This window comes from Chenopodium quinoa, unplaced genomic scaffold, assembly GCF_001683475.1.
Source record: "Chenopodium quinoa cultivar QQ74 unplaced genomic scaffold, ASM168347v1, whole genome shotgun sequence".
Lineage (NCBI taxonomy): Eukaryota > Viridiplantae > Streptophyta > Magnoliopsida > Caryophyllales > Amaranthaceae > Chenopodium > Chenopodium quinoa.
Window position 1 is genome coordinate 354,547 of NW_018743033.1, and position 14,115 is coordinate 368,661.

Genomic DNA, 14,115 nt, shown 5'->3' on the forward strand with positions numbered 1-14,115 from the left:
GTTTAAAGATAATTTTGTTTTTGTAACTTCAATAGTTCAATGATCCACACCCTGAATCTCTCGTCTCTAGTTACATAACTTCAATAATAAGCTAGCACATTGACCAATAGTGATTGACATGTACTTTGTATGTACGTAGTATATGTTTCTGGTTGCACTTTGCTGTCGTAGATGATTTCGAAACAGTTTATGCAAGTTTGGTTTTGAGAACCTTTGGTTGGTCATAAGAATGATAAACTGTGCCACACAGAAATAACTAATTGGAAACAGGACCTTGAAACTCCTTGCAAGTTAGAGATGCAAAACAAACAGGGGCTTATCTTTATGTTGTGTTCCTTGTGTAATCATCACCGCGCATTATCCGTAAATCAATCGTACTGAATGAAAAGGTATGTCTTCTGTAAAGTAGTATAGACCTCCAAATAATTTGAAAGCCTTGCTAAAGTGCAATATCATTCTCCTTGTAAGTTTATGCTGCTTATTACTTATTCACAAGTGAAGACACAAAGAACAAGTTAGAGCTGCAAAACAAACAGGGGCTTATAACTTGATTGTTTATGGCAGTCTATTGGCAGAAATTTGGACTTAACAGGATATTGAAGGATTTTAACAGCGGCTCAAGACTATAGAGACCACTAATAACTTCATACTGTGTTATACAAGGCGAAGGTGGATCAAATGGCCGGTTACTCTCTTTTTTGTGTTGGGAGATTCCTGTAAGCCGTCTTTCATTTAGGAAGGAGAAGGTAACTCATTTTGAAAGTTGAGCTTTTTCATGTCTACAAGGATGTTTAACTCTTATGGTAATTTTTTTTTTTAGTTTTGAATTAGTAGTCTAGTTTTGTTAAAACTATATTTATAATCTGCATTCTTTGTTAGATCTCCTCGCTTGAAATTTCAAAAAAAAAAAAAATAATAATTTCAACTCTTCCTCAAAAAGATAAAATAATAAAATTATACTAGTATAAGATATAATTTCTCAACATTTATAGTTTAGATTAGATTTGAGACTTTTTTTTTTTTTTTTTGGAAAGATTAGATTAGATTAGCATTGGAAAAAAAAAAAGATTAAATTAGTATCCTAACCCTTGCCTAGCAGTTTATGTAAATTATATATAGGTCTGTTAGACGTGTGAAAATTTTGGTAGGTTTAGGAGTCTTCCAAGTTATGTAATGTGTATTACAATTATATAATTTTAATTTAGAAGGCTAAGCTGTTTACTCTGCTTTCGAGCAAGAAGATGAGAATGTCAAGAAATTCACATACCAATAGATATTTACTGAGGGACATATTGGCAAGGCTACCAGTGAAAGCTCTACTAAGATTTAGGTGTGTTTGTAAACTCTGGTGTTCTCTAATCGATTCCCAAGATTTCCACCTCAACACAAACAATCGTATAAACACTGATGTACTGGTTATGAAAAGCGTTAAAGACCGCCATCAATTTATATTTACTGTTCGAAGCACTGATACTTTTCAGATAACTGATCATCTTTGTACCATTTACGAGTCATATAAACTTCTTGGACCTGTAATGGGTTGATGTCTAAGAAACTATCTGGCAACAAAGTTATGTTGAGATTGTGGAACCCTTCGATTCAAAAGTCCTTCATACTTCCGTCGTGTCCTTTGAGTTCTAAGGACGAGTATCGAATGAGCTACGTGTTGGGGCATTCTTCTTCTGGCAACAACAATTATGATCTTCTATAATCAGTTCGTCGTCGTGGAGGCTATGGCTAGGATCTTCTATAATCAGGACACTGATACATTTTTCCTACACCACCATCGAAAATTGGGCTCTTAGAAATTTTCTACTCATCAAATAAAAACTTTGAGATGCATAGTTCGTGATGATTTAACTTTAGATAAATATGCAGAGAGCTTGGTGTTGCACAGAGGTACTGAAGGTCAGACTTTGACATCCTTTCCATGATGGGCGAAACAGATTTGGAGGCCGTGGCCATTATTGGAAGATCACAGGTAAAATTTATGCATGTCAGCTTTGCCACTTTTATTTACATGTAAGTTATGATTCGTAGCATATGCTTTTTATTAGAATCCTATATTAAGTATTTGAATTCATAACACACGGCAGTTGTACAATTTATATGCCCATTAATTCATTATATGCTCATTAACTAATAACGATATGGATGCAATCGGAGATGTATCAAGCATAAAACAAACGAAAAGAAAATCAGATCACAAAGTGGTGTTTAACCTGTCCGTCTGGTGATGCACTCGTCATATTGGTCTTCTTGTGGTAGTTTGAGGCCTGTAGTTGTACAATTTTAAGCTTCTCGAACTCTAAACACTTCCTAGAAAGTTAGGCTGGTTACACGGTGATGTTAATATGCTAATTATACGCTAGCTAATTTAGTAATTTCTACGAAGTTTCTCTAATTAATTAAAGGAAAATATATACTACGTACAATTGGTTTGATTGTTCAGAAACTGAGAAACATTCAGTATAACATTTTACATACTGTGTTACAAGATTCATAAATGTATCAGTATTTCATAATAGACTAACGAGTACAATATCTCATTGCAGGGAGCTACTAAGCATTTCATGAGGAATCGAGCTAGCTAAATTCGCAAACATTAATATTAAGGCAACTTTTTGTAGTGCTGTAGTTAATCCCTCCCCTCTCTAATACGATTTTTACTAAGCTGTTATACTGTGTATTGCTATTTTTTTGTGAACGATTCAACTTCTTAGTACATCGATTATCTAATTCTTATAGACCCTATTTTTATTGTTAAATATATAGTAGAGTTATACTTGTTGATTTCTGCGTAACAGTTAATCACTCTTTCTGCATATCTTCTGAGATCAGCTACTGCTAGACAATACAGACAGGTTACTAACCCTGTAACTGTGGTGGCTATAAGAAAGTTGCGAATGATTTTCATAAACCTATTGAGATAGTAGAATGCTTCATATTAGTCAATTTAACTAATATTGAGATAGAGCAGAGAAGTACGAGAACCTAAAAGGCGAATACTCGTTGTTGGTAGTCCTTATTATTTGCTCAACTTAACTATTTTGAGGAGAAACTTGTTGGCTCAAGTGATGCCCCGTGTAACTTACATTTCCATAATTCATTTACAACTTGTAAACTATGTTTCTGGTCTTTAACCCATAATTATTTTGTTCCTAGCTACTAGATGATAGAAATGTTAGAAGTACTAGAATGCAATCTAAAGTAATGTAATTCATCTAAGCTAATTAGTTAGCCATCATTTCTTTGTGATAAATATATAAACTACAAATTGTACTATGGAGTAAATTTAAATTTTGAAATATCTATAATTATATAAGATTAAAAATTATAAAAAGTTAATATTGTGAAAGTATTTTACGAGACGAATCTAGTAAGACCCCACGTGACTATATTTTACGTTACGTATAAATCATAATATGTGGTCAAACAAGTATGATGAATAGTTTAAAACTCCAGTTGTTGCAATATTATTAGAACGGAGGAAGTAAATCATTTCATTTAAACTAACTTTTAATTGACTTTAATTATTTATAAGTCTTATTATTATGAATTTGTGCATTGCACGGGGTAAAACTTGTTTGATCACTAAAACTTTAATCATTTGAGATAAATAAACATTGTTATGAATCTAAAAAGTTGGGCATAAAAATGTTTTGATATTGTATCATTAAGATTCGTTCATAATCAACTTCAGAATGAATATATGTTCTTTACAACTATCGCTTAATTTTATTCCATGTCTCTCTTCTTTCTTGATTAGAGAAAATATGATTAATAGTTGTTAGTTTAAGAGTGTTGAATTGGGTGAATATAATTAAATCAATTCTTTAAATCAAGGATTAATAACAAATCAATCCCTTCCATCAAAGAAGAAATCGTTTTGAACTTCCAAATGGGACCAAATAAAAGTAATACTCCCTCCGCCCGTGAATATCTGCAACAAAGGACATATTTTCGGAATCTTAGGAAAAACTTTTAGGGGAATGTTAATTGAGTTTTGGTGGGTTTAATTAATGAGAGAGAAAGGTAAAAATACAAAATTACCCATATGATGATATATATAAACAACTATTACCCATATGGTGGGTTAATTAAGTGTTGAAAAATAAGGGTATATTTGGTATTTATAGTGTGAACACAAATATTTGTAGTGGGTTTTAGGTAGTGGGTAATAGGTGGTGGAGGGGACCACTAACCAAAAAGTGGGTAATAGTGGGTAATTAATAGTTAAATATTATCAAAAAAGAAAATAAAAAAATTTGTTGCAGATATTAGAAGCATCCATTTTTGACATTTGTTGCAGATATTCACAGGCGGAGGGAGTATGTTAAATATGATCAAACTCTCAGATTTTGCCAATAAAAGTGACCCAAAAGCTAAGACCCTTTTAAATAATTTTATAACACAAACATTATAATTTGGGGCTAATAAACTAAGCTCTTTTTTTTTAGACAACCTAATTGTCCTTACAAAAACTGAGCACACGTTGAAAAACTTGTGGGAACAAAACGACTAAATGAACACAGGCTGTGAAAGTGATGGACAGTATTCCAGCTAAAGGAATTACAGTGAGTATCTTTGACAAATAAAATAACGATGAAATCATCTAAAAAAAACCCTAATATATAAACTCAGGCTTGCACGTCAAACTGATTACAAGCTTATCGTATAAGCTTCTTATTTGGTTGTGAGGCTTGTTTAAGAAGCCAAGGACATAGGCCCCCATCATATCCACTAACTGTCGGCTAAAAGCCCCAAATTTAATGTTTTAATATTACTCATATTAGGAATTTAGGAGAATGTATGTAGGAGGTGCCAATATATGATCCTTCGCAACATCACTATGTATACTCTCTCATCAGCACGTGAAATGTGGTTTTTTTATTTGAATCATTTAATTGTGGTCCGATCTAGTCTGATTTGATCGTATTTAATGAGATCTTCTAGTTTGATTTTATGATTTGATTGAATTGAATTACCTCCTTTATTTTACAATAAATGTTTCATTTTAATTGGTACATTTGTCAACACATAATTTTGACCATCAATACATATAGAAGGGATAATGAAATACAAAGTATATATTATTGATTGAACAAAAAAATACTCTAGATATGGAAAATATTCCCTCCGTCCCATAATACTTGACATAGTTCTCATTTTAGTAATTCCGAAAATATTTGACACGTTACTAAATATGGAATGAAACCATTAATAAAAAAAAATTTCCTATACTCTTACAAAACCCAATTAAATCCTACATTTTCTCTCCCCTCACTACCCCTACCTCTCCTACTTTTTGTTTTCTTACAATATAAAAATACAAAAGAGAATCCTTTGTATAATAAAAAAAATATTTTAAATGAACCCACTTGTAGTTTTCTTAAATTACGTATCCATCACAACGTCCTAAGTATTATAGGACGGAAGAAGTAGGTAGTAACTGAACTCTAGGATTTAATTCGAATTCGGGCGGGCCAATTCAAATAAAACTTGAGTCACCTTTTAATTAGGTACTAATCAATCACGCCTACTTCAAGTACCTTATCTCACACTCCGTACAATTTTTTTTTTATTAAAAAGAACACAATACATATATACTTCATACAAGTACCAAGCAAAGATTGGTGGAGTTGGTAGGGAACTCACCTTGTGACTATAAGGTCACGAGTTCGAGCTCCACCAACTACATTTGCTTGAGAGTAGGGGGATTCCCTTACCTCCCCCCTAGTCTCAAGCGTTGACCTGTGGAGCTGGACTCACTTAATTTGTGAGAGGTGTCGATCGAGAGAGAGAATCTAAACTTTGTCTCAATAAACAACACCACAATTAGTTTACATTGAAAAAGAACATGACACATGAGATCAAGATCGATGGGATGAAGAGGGTACTTAGAAGGATTCCTTGCTTGTCAATTTGGCATGACAAGTATACTTCAAGAAAAAGAATAATTTCTAAATTAAAAGAGCTTATAATTAAAAAATAAAAATAAAAAATTTACTAATAAACAATAAATTAAAATACAGGTTGATGGTAGAATCATACCTTTAAATTTTATTTAGAAAATGGTTGGTTGGATTCTTACAATAAATAATAAATATAATATAAATTGGTAGGGTGTAGATAGATGTACATATACTGCCTACTTCAATATATATGGTATTACTACAACTACGTAACTTAACAAAAGCTTTATGATCACTCTTAACATTATATTGACACTGCATCTAATATAAGGAGGCTGCTCCTTCCTTCGAGATCTCAGCCTAAAGGACTTGGTATGGTAAAATGTCCTAACTTGAGATTCATCTTGCTCATTCTGTACTCTACCATTATTATTTTTTTTTTTTTTTTTTTTTTTTTTTTTTTATTATCCATATATAGGTCTTTATCTTTACTAGATTAATTAAACTAATAAGATCGTGATCGTTTCAACTACTATACCATAAATTCGAGTAGATACGCTATATTATGAACACTCTCCTTAATGAATAGTCAATTAGGTATACAATACTCTTTGGTGTATGATATATCGGAACAACTAAAAATTAAACCTGAACACAAAAAATAACGCGTATATATGAAGTGTATTATAAATATGCTCAACTAACAAGTAAAAATAAGGTAATTACAAAAATGATTATTTTATATTTTAAAATGTGTTGATTTTTTTTTGAACGAAAAGACGTGGGTTGTAATAATTTGAAGATATATTATAATGACCTAATGAGTGACCATTGTTTAACGTCGTTCAAAACAAGCCAAGATTTAATTGTATAAATTCAAATCCGACTCATATCTCTTGCACCAAAAGGTCTTGGTCAAGTCAAGTCAAACCAAAGGAATTCAAAATTATTTTATGTGATGATGATGGATCGGACCATAAGTCGACCTAACCACTAAAACCAGCCTATGTATGAATGTGTGATAATTATTGATTAATTGTATGTGTAATAGCTTATAGTAAAGACTGACGCGTTAGTTCATGAAATGATATACTGTTTCTAGTTATCCAACTTTTTAATTATTGCAGCAAGAAAGAAGGGAATTGAATCATATAAGGCTGATGATTATCTAGTGTACTGTAAAGTACACTACATAATTTTCACCTCAACACTAACATCATCGCCAATTCATGAGATGAAGCTTACGAATAAAAGAGAAGGATTGGAGTTTTTGACTTATTAACTTGCATCAAATAAAATTTGAGCCAAGTCAATCTTAAAGTATAATAGTAACGCTCGTAAATCATAACTCATTAATCTTACTTGTATATTTTAAGCACAAAAATCCTCACACTTTTCATTTCGACCATACTTTGATCATCGACTACTTAAATTATATGAAGTATCTTGATTTGAGCTCACTTGAGTCGACCTTAGATAAAACTGTCAATACCACATTCACGAGCTCGTCATAATACCGCATCCAAATCGACAAATCTCTCTAGCATAATACCATTGAGAGTGTCTAAGGGCATCATCCGACTATATATTCAAGACCTTAAATTCAAATCTTATCTACACTATTACACCGGTTAACGTCCTTAACAAGTAATTTCATCCCTTATTTCTAAGAAATGTATCAAATACTTACCTGTAATAATCCTATACAGACTAAATCATTTTCCTTAATAAGAAATTAAAAAGAGAAAAAAAAAAATCTAAGGAAAGGTGCACAATATGACGGTGTGTAACGATTATACCCTATCACTCTCTCTCATTTTCAACGACTTGACGTCCAAGCAACCTCTCTCTTATTTGTAGAAAATACTCTCTTTTTACGCTTTTCCCATCTCTCTTTCTCTCTCATCAGTCTCCTCCTTTCTCTCTCTACAAATTTACCTGCAAATCCCTCCATTAATACCCATTTCCCAATTACTTCAAACCCCACAAAATAATTATTATTATTTCTTCTTTTTCTCTTAATGTTTCAAGAATTTTCTGGGGTTAAACTTCATTTTTCTGGGTAGATTTTCTTTTGCTGTATTTTTTTGGTGATTAAAAGGTATGAAATGACATGGTGCAACATTAATAACCCTTCTACTAGTAGTAATATCAATATTAACACTAATAATGATGATATTAACATCAATAACTTCAATATAATTACTGAAAAATCATCTTCTAAGGATGATAAACATGGTGGAATTTTAAATTCCAAAATTTACCCTCTTCATACTATCTCTTGCCCTTCTTGTGGTCATCACTTGCCCCTTCAAGACAAGGTAATTTTTTTATTTTTTTATATATATATATATATATTTGGCGTAGAGAGAGAGCAACAAAGGTAATGATGTAGGCGTGATTCAATCCCAAGTCTCGAGTTTTTTTTAATAATTCTGAGTAATTTTGTGTATGCAGGGAGCTGGGGGAATAAATGATTTACCAGGGTTACCAGCAGGGGTGAAGTTTGATCCAACTGATACAGAAATTTTGGAACATTTAGAAGCTAAAGTGAAGTCTGATTTGGGTAGGTTACATCCTCTGCTTGATGAATTCATACCTACTATCGACGGCGAAAATGGAATTTGTTATTCTCATCCTGAGAAATTACCAGGTTTGTAACTATTTTTAAAATAATAAGTTTTGTTTTTACAATTATTTCATTTGATTTGGGTGGTTTCTGATGTAGTACATAGAGAGCCAGGAAGGTTTGTATTGTGTTCGGGATTCAATATGAGACTTTACCAACTAATCTAGCTAGCCACCTAGTCGAAGACTAAGGGTTAGCAATCTTAGCATCATGCATGCCTTTTCGATTCAATTATATTTTGGGTGTAGATTAGTAGTATATATTTTATTTTATAAGGAATTAAATTAATTAGTAGTGGCGTGCTAAAAATGAAAATGAATGTTGAATTGAATTAATTACTTGTAATTAGAAATACTAGCGTGCTAAGGATATATTGATGTTGTTTTCAGTCGATTTATGACACATTTCCATTTAGGTTGCTTCCTTTGCAAGCATCTATTAGGACTTAAGAGTAGTTCTTTTAAATTAGTTTTTGTAGATTTTTGGTATTTTGTCAATTTTTGGAATTTTGTTGCAAATGGTACTAATTTTATGCATTTAATCTCCAACCAACATCCTGAATCTCTGCTTCGTAATTTAGGGGAAATTGGGTCATTTGTGTTGATCATATTATAATTAGGGAAAAAAAAAGTTCTTCAATTCATTCCCCCACAAAATAATACTCGTATTATAGATCCCAAAGTTATTCTTTGTATATCACATTTTTATCATAGAATGTTCAATGATAATAAGACTTTCTAAATCTAGTAAGTTTTTAGTAAGTTTTTACAATTACCGTAATTGTTCAAATGGAGTTATTGTGGCCGATTATATAAGAACATATATAGGGAGTGTTATCCGCGTTACAGTTTGCTTGGAATGTATGTTTGCAGGACAAATTTTGTATTCCCTATTAGATACAAGGCCTTAGACTCTTAAAATTATTATTAGGATTGAATGGGTTATGATGCTGATTCTTCACACAATCTTTAATGTGTTATTATTTTAATAACTTCAATATTAGTGCTTAGATTGATCTTTTGGATTAAGCTAAAACATGAAACTGTTAGTCCCTTGGAATTACAAAAATGTTTCATGTAATTATATTGTAAATGGGGTGTAATTATTTGGATGGTTCGAATTTGTTTTCACCTGTTTTACCTTTAAATTGTGATGATAAGAGATCTTTTGAACATATGATTTGCACAAGTACTACAATACTTTTGGTTATGCGGCTCTATGGTGGGTTCAATTACTTGTCCAAAGTAGAAATAAAGACCCATATATTTGATACTAGATCTAAAGAGAGCTTGATATAGTTTAACTTTTATGGTTCATATTCTTGCTTTGTAGTGTTGCCTTCACTAGACACACAAGTATTATGCTTATCTAGCACCTTTACATACATATACTTTTAGTTCAAGATGGAAGTTAACATTAGTGAATCGAAGGACACGGGAAAGAAGTAGAGAAATAAGCAAGTAAGTGAATGTGGAGCTAAAAGTAGTATCCTGAATAACTCGCCACATAGATAGCATATTTTGTGCTAGCTTAGCTAGTGAAAACCAATTTCGAATAAAACTAATATTTGTCTGGAGTAGCTAGCATTCGAGTGGGATGAAGGTATTTTTTGTTGTATTAATGTCTAGCTTGTTGATCAACCAAGCTTAATGACAAAAAAGGTTTAAATGTTGTCATGGCCTTACTTTAACATGTGCATCAATTACTAAACTCCATGTTAATTAAGTAGTGTATCATAGGCATAGCTTTGCATCTTATGAAAGAAGATAAAGATCTAAAAAGTGAGATAAAATGGAAAGAGTTCACTGATTATTAGCGATGTTTAAGAAAAGAATCTTATTAATCTCCAGCTTGTAAAATTCTGTATATTGCCTCTTTCTTACTTTTGTTTAGGTGATTGTAAGCTCTCCATATTCAACTTTCATAACATCTAACATCGTCGATTTTCTGTAAAAATGTACGAAGTTCTACCTAATTTTTATTATGAGTTGCATTGGTAATCTATCATTAGTCACGTGTAATTAAGCTTTCAAACTAGTCTTTGATAAAATGCTTAATGGAAGCAACATAAATGTAGCCTTCGTAGTTTGTATGTACCACGCTTCCTTTGTCTATCCTGAAGCTAAGTAATTATCATAGTCACGTATTCTATGATAGTAATGGTTTGCGACTGACTCCTAAATATCCTTATATAAGTTGAATAATGAGGTCTTAGTTACAACTTATGAGGGGGTTAGTTAAAACAATGAAACAACAAGAGGAGTTATTGATTTCATGTAAGTATATACTTTAACTTATGATGCTTACTTCTTATTTACTTACTGGCAATCCTAATCCTTTCATTTTTGTATATAATAAATGTGCTCTCTTTTAGTAAACTAGCAAAAATTGAGAAGTCTTGTTGTTCACTCTAAATTAGGTGTGAGCAAAGATGGTGTGATGCGACATTTCTTTCACTGCCCTTCAAAGGCATACACAACAGGAACAAGAAAGCGAAGAAAGGTCCACACTGATGAAGACGGCGGAGAGACAAGATGGCATAAGACGGGCAAAACTCGACCCATACTCATCAATGGCACGGTTAAAGGCTTCAAGAAGATTCTAGTATTGTACACCAACTACGGAAGGCAAAGAAAACCAGAGAAGACAAACTGGGTAATGCATCAATATCACATTGGCCAAAATGAAGAAGAAAGAGATGGTGAATTTGTCCTTTCAAAGGTGTTCTACCAAACACAACCTAGACAATGTGGTTCAACTATCAAAGAACTACCCCAAGATATCGAACATCCTGCATTGATCAAGCCTGCTCTCAATTATTACCACCCGAGTTACATTCCTTACGATCATCATCACCATCAACAACATAACGACGTTGGGGAACAAAATAGAGAAAGCCCACCTCAGTTAATCCCTAACTTGATACTACAAGGCGACGGGTCATCTTTGTTTACAATAGCTACTACTCGAAAATCATGAGAAACTGGACTGAAAGGTACATACTAAAATACAATACACCGATGATTTTAACTCGTGATGATAAGGACTTATTTGGTGGTTGTTGAAAGGTCAAATGATATAGTTTCAAGGTCAAGGGTAATGCAATTGACTTCATGTTGATATAATATGGTTGCATTTTGAAGGGTTTGATGGCAATTTGGTAATTTTCCTTAGGAAATTTTGAGTTGCAGAGGTCGCTATGCATGCAGGTGAAGTGAAGATCCGCTATTCAGCAATTATAATATACATGTACACTTTTAATTTGTAGGTTAAATTAGGAGGGGTAAAATGGGAACTAATTTGTTGATACTGTACAAAGATATACTTTTCATTGTACGGTTTTTTAGGGTAAAATTTACGTTAATTACATACACAACGAGAAAAGTTCTTAGGTTACTATTTTTTTTTACAAAAAAAATTAATAACGTATGTATGAAATTATGAGGGAATAATTGGATGATACGAATTCATGTTATGTTTTGGTATGGGTAGGAATAATAAGTTGGACAATAAAACATTTTGTTATAGCTCCCTTCTACTTGTATAATCTAGGAGATAACTTTTCATTTCTTTTAATTATTTTATACGGAGTAAGTTGTAATCCAAAATGTCAATTTATACATTAAAATAAGAAGAAAAAAAAAGTTTTTTGAAACATCAAATTATCGATAAAATTCTGTCTTTTTCGACATTTTTCAAATGATATTTGTCTTACTTTTATTTCTTCCAAAACTCCGTACAACTTCTAAATTCTCTTCATGATACAATTAATCATGTAATCAAAGAAAAGAGTGCAAAATCATATGACTAAATGATATTATATATATATATATATATATATATATATATATATATATATATATATATATATATATATATTAACACACACACGGAGTATTAAATGATAGTATTGTTATATATACGGAGTATTAAAAGTAAAGAGTCATACAAATGCAACTCGACTAACATGATTACATGAGCACAATTTGATTTGATGTGTGCGTTATGAATAAGAGGATCAAGTAGGAGGCTAATGGTAGATCTTTCACCTTTCAAATTATGGGGTAGATAGTTTTTGAATCTAATCTTTACATTTTAATTGTAATAATTTGACCTTTTTTACTATTCATTAAGTGATTTTGACTTTAGTTAACCTAATGTACAAACAATTTTTTTTTTTTAAAAAAAATAAATTGAATCTACTTTATTTACTTTTATAAAGTTTTGAATAAATTACAATATACATAATGGTACTCCGTATTTATTTTATTTGTTTAGGTAGTGAAAATCAGGCCCGTTTCTAATATTTTGATGGCCTAGGACGGACATATAATTTGGGGCCCTATTAGTTTTATAATCATAGTTTTTAACTTGTAAAAACAAAAGATTAACCGTTTCAATTTTAACTCCACGCGTCAATTTGAAAAATAAAAGACAAAGATAACAAAGTTCTCAAAAAATGAATTAAAAAAAAAATCTTTTCTCTTTCATATATAGCTGTGAAAAATATGAAAAAGAAAATAACTAAAAATATTTGTTTACTTTTGCTCACTCCATCTAATATACTACGTATAATTTAGGAGTTAAAGCATAAAAAAAAAAAAATACGCTCTTGATTTGTTAACATTTTCTCTCGCCAAAATCCTATCTTTACACAGGTGCATCAATTGCATTCAAATATTCAATCAGTTTATTTTTATCTAAATTAAAATTCAAATTGACATTAATCACAACATAGTTTATCTTAATGAGAAAAAAAAGGTATTGTAAAATTTAAAAATGGAAAAAAAATAAATAAATTAGCATAAACCTTACAATAATAGATAGCGATTCGGTGAAACTATGAAAGAGTGTAGATAGGAGACTTAGAAACTTTTCACCCAAATTTAGATAAACAAATGGAACCAATCAAACAAACCAAGAAATTAAGAAAATTAAATAATTGTACGAAGTAAAATTATACTGGAGAATCATGGGCTTTAAAGGAGGATTAGATATCATATAATTGAAGCTTTCTTGTAGAAAATTGAGACGATATATCAATGTTTATAATAATTTTCATCTTCAATTGATATAATTAGGGAATAGAGATTTATATGAAAAGACAATGAATATGGTCAGAATTTGGAAAGAGGGAAAGAAAGTGAGATATGTGGATTTGTTGAATGATTATTATAGGTATGAATAAATTTAGTTTTCGAAACTGGATATTACAGTATGTGCGAAAATCAAGGGTGAATAAAACCGAAGAGAAAGAAACGTTTGATATATACGCCATATCTTGATAAAAACTAATATTTTAGTCTTTTGTCTCTTTATAGCTTTGTATTTTTAGGGGCCTTGGCTTTAACTAAAATTAGGCTTCCTAACAATGGCCCCAGGGCAAACGCCCCACCTGCCCTGCCCTTGCTACGAGCCTGATGAAAACCCTCTTGCAACTAGGCAATGAAATTGGAAATCCCACTAACTTGGAGAGAGAATCGAATCCTCTAATAGAGATGAAAAGAGGACCTACAGCCACTAAATCAATCTTAATTCTAAAAAATTTCAAATACAGTATGACTGTTTAAC

General features: G+C 31.5%; 1 protein-coding gene across 1 annotated transcript; it reads left to right on the plus strand.

Annotated features, from left to right (window-relative positions):
* The first annotated feature begins 7,621 nt into the window (after positions 1-7,621).
* Positions 7,622-12,069, plus strand: LOC110730500 (NAC domain-containing protein 73-like). Its single transcript, XM_021910302.1, has 3 exons — positions 7,622-8,236; positions 8,373-8,568; positions 10,964-12,069. The coding sequence occupies exons 1-3, from the start codon at positions 8,024-8,026 to the stop codon at positions 11,521-11,523; spliced, it is 969 nt and encodes a 322-aa protein (XP_021765994.1). The 5' UTR covers positions 7,622-8,023; the 3' UTR covers positions 11,524-12,069.
* The last annotated feature ends 2,046 nt before the right edge of the window (positions 12,070-14,115 follow it).

Excerpts from the sequence above, each read along its gene's own strand:
- LOC110730500 (XM_021910302.1), top strand. The coding sequence starts at position 8,024 with ATGACATGGTGCAACATTAATAACCCTTCTACTAGTAGTAATATCAAT. Across the intron at positions 8,237-8,372 it reads ACTTGCCCCTTCAAGACAAG|GGAGCTGGGGGAATAAATGA; the intron begins GTAATTTTTTTA and ends TTGTGTATGCAG. Across the intron at positions 8,569-10,963 it reads TCATCCTGAGAAATTACCAG|GTGTGAGCAAAGATGGTGTG; the intron begins GTTTGTAACTAT and ends ACTCTAAATTAG.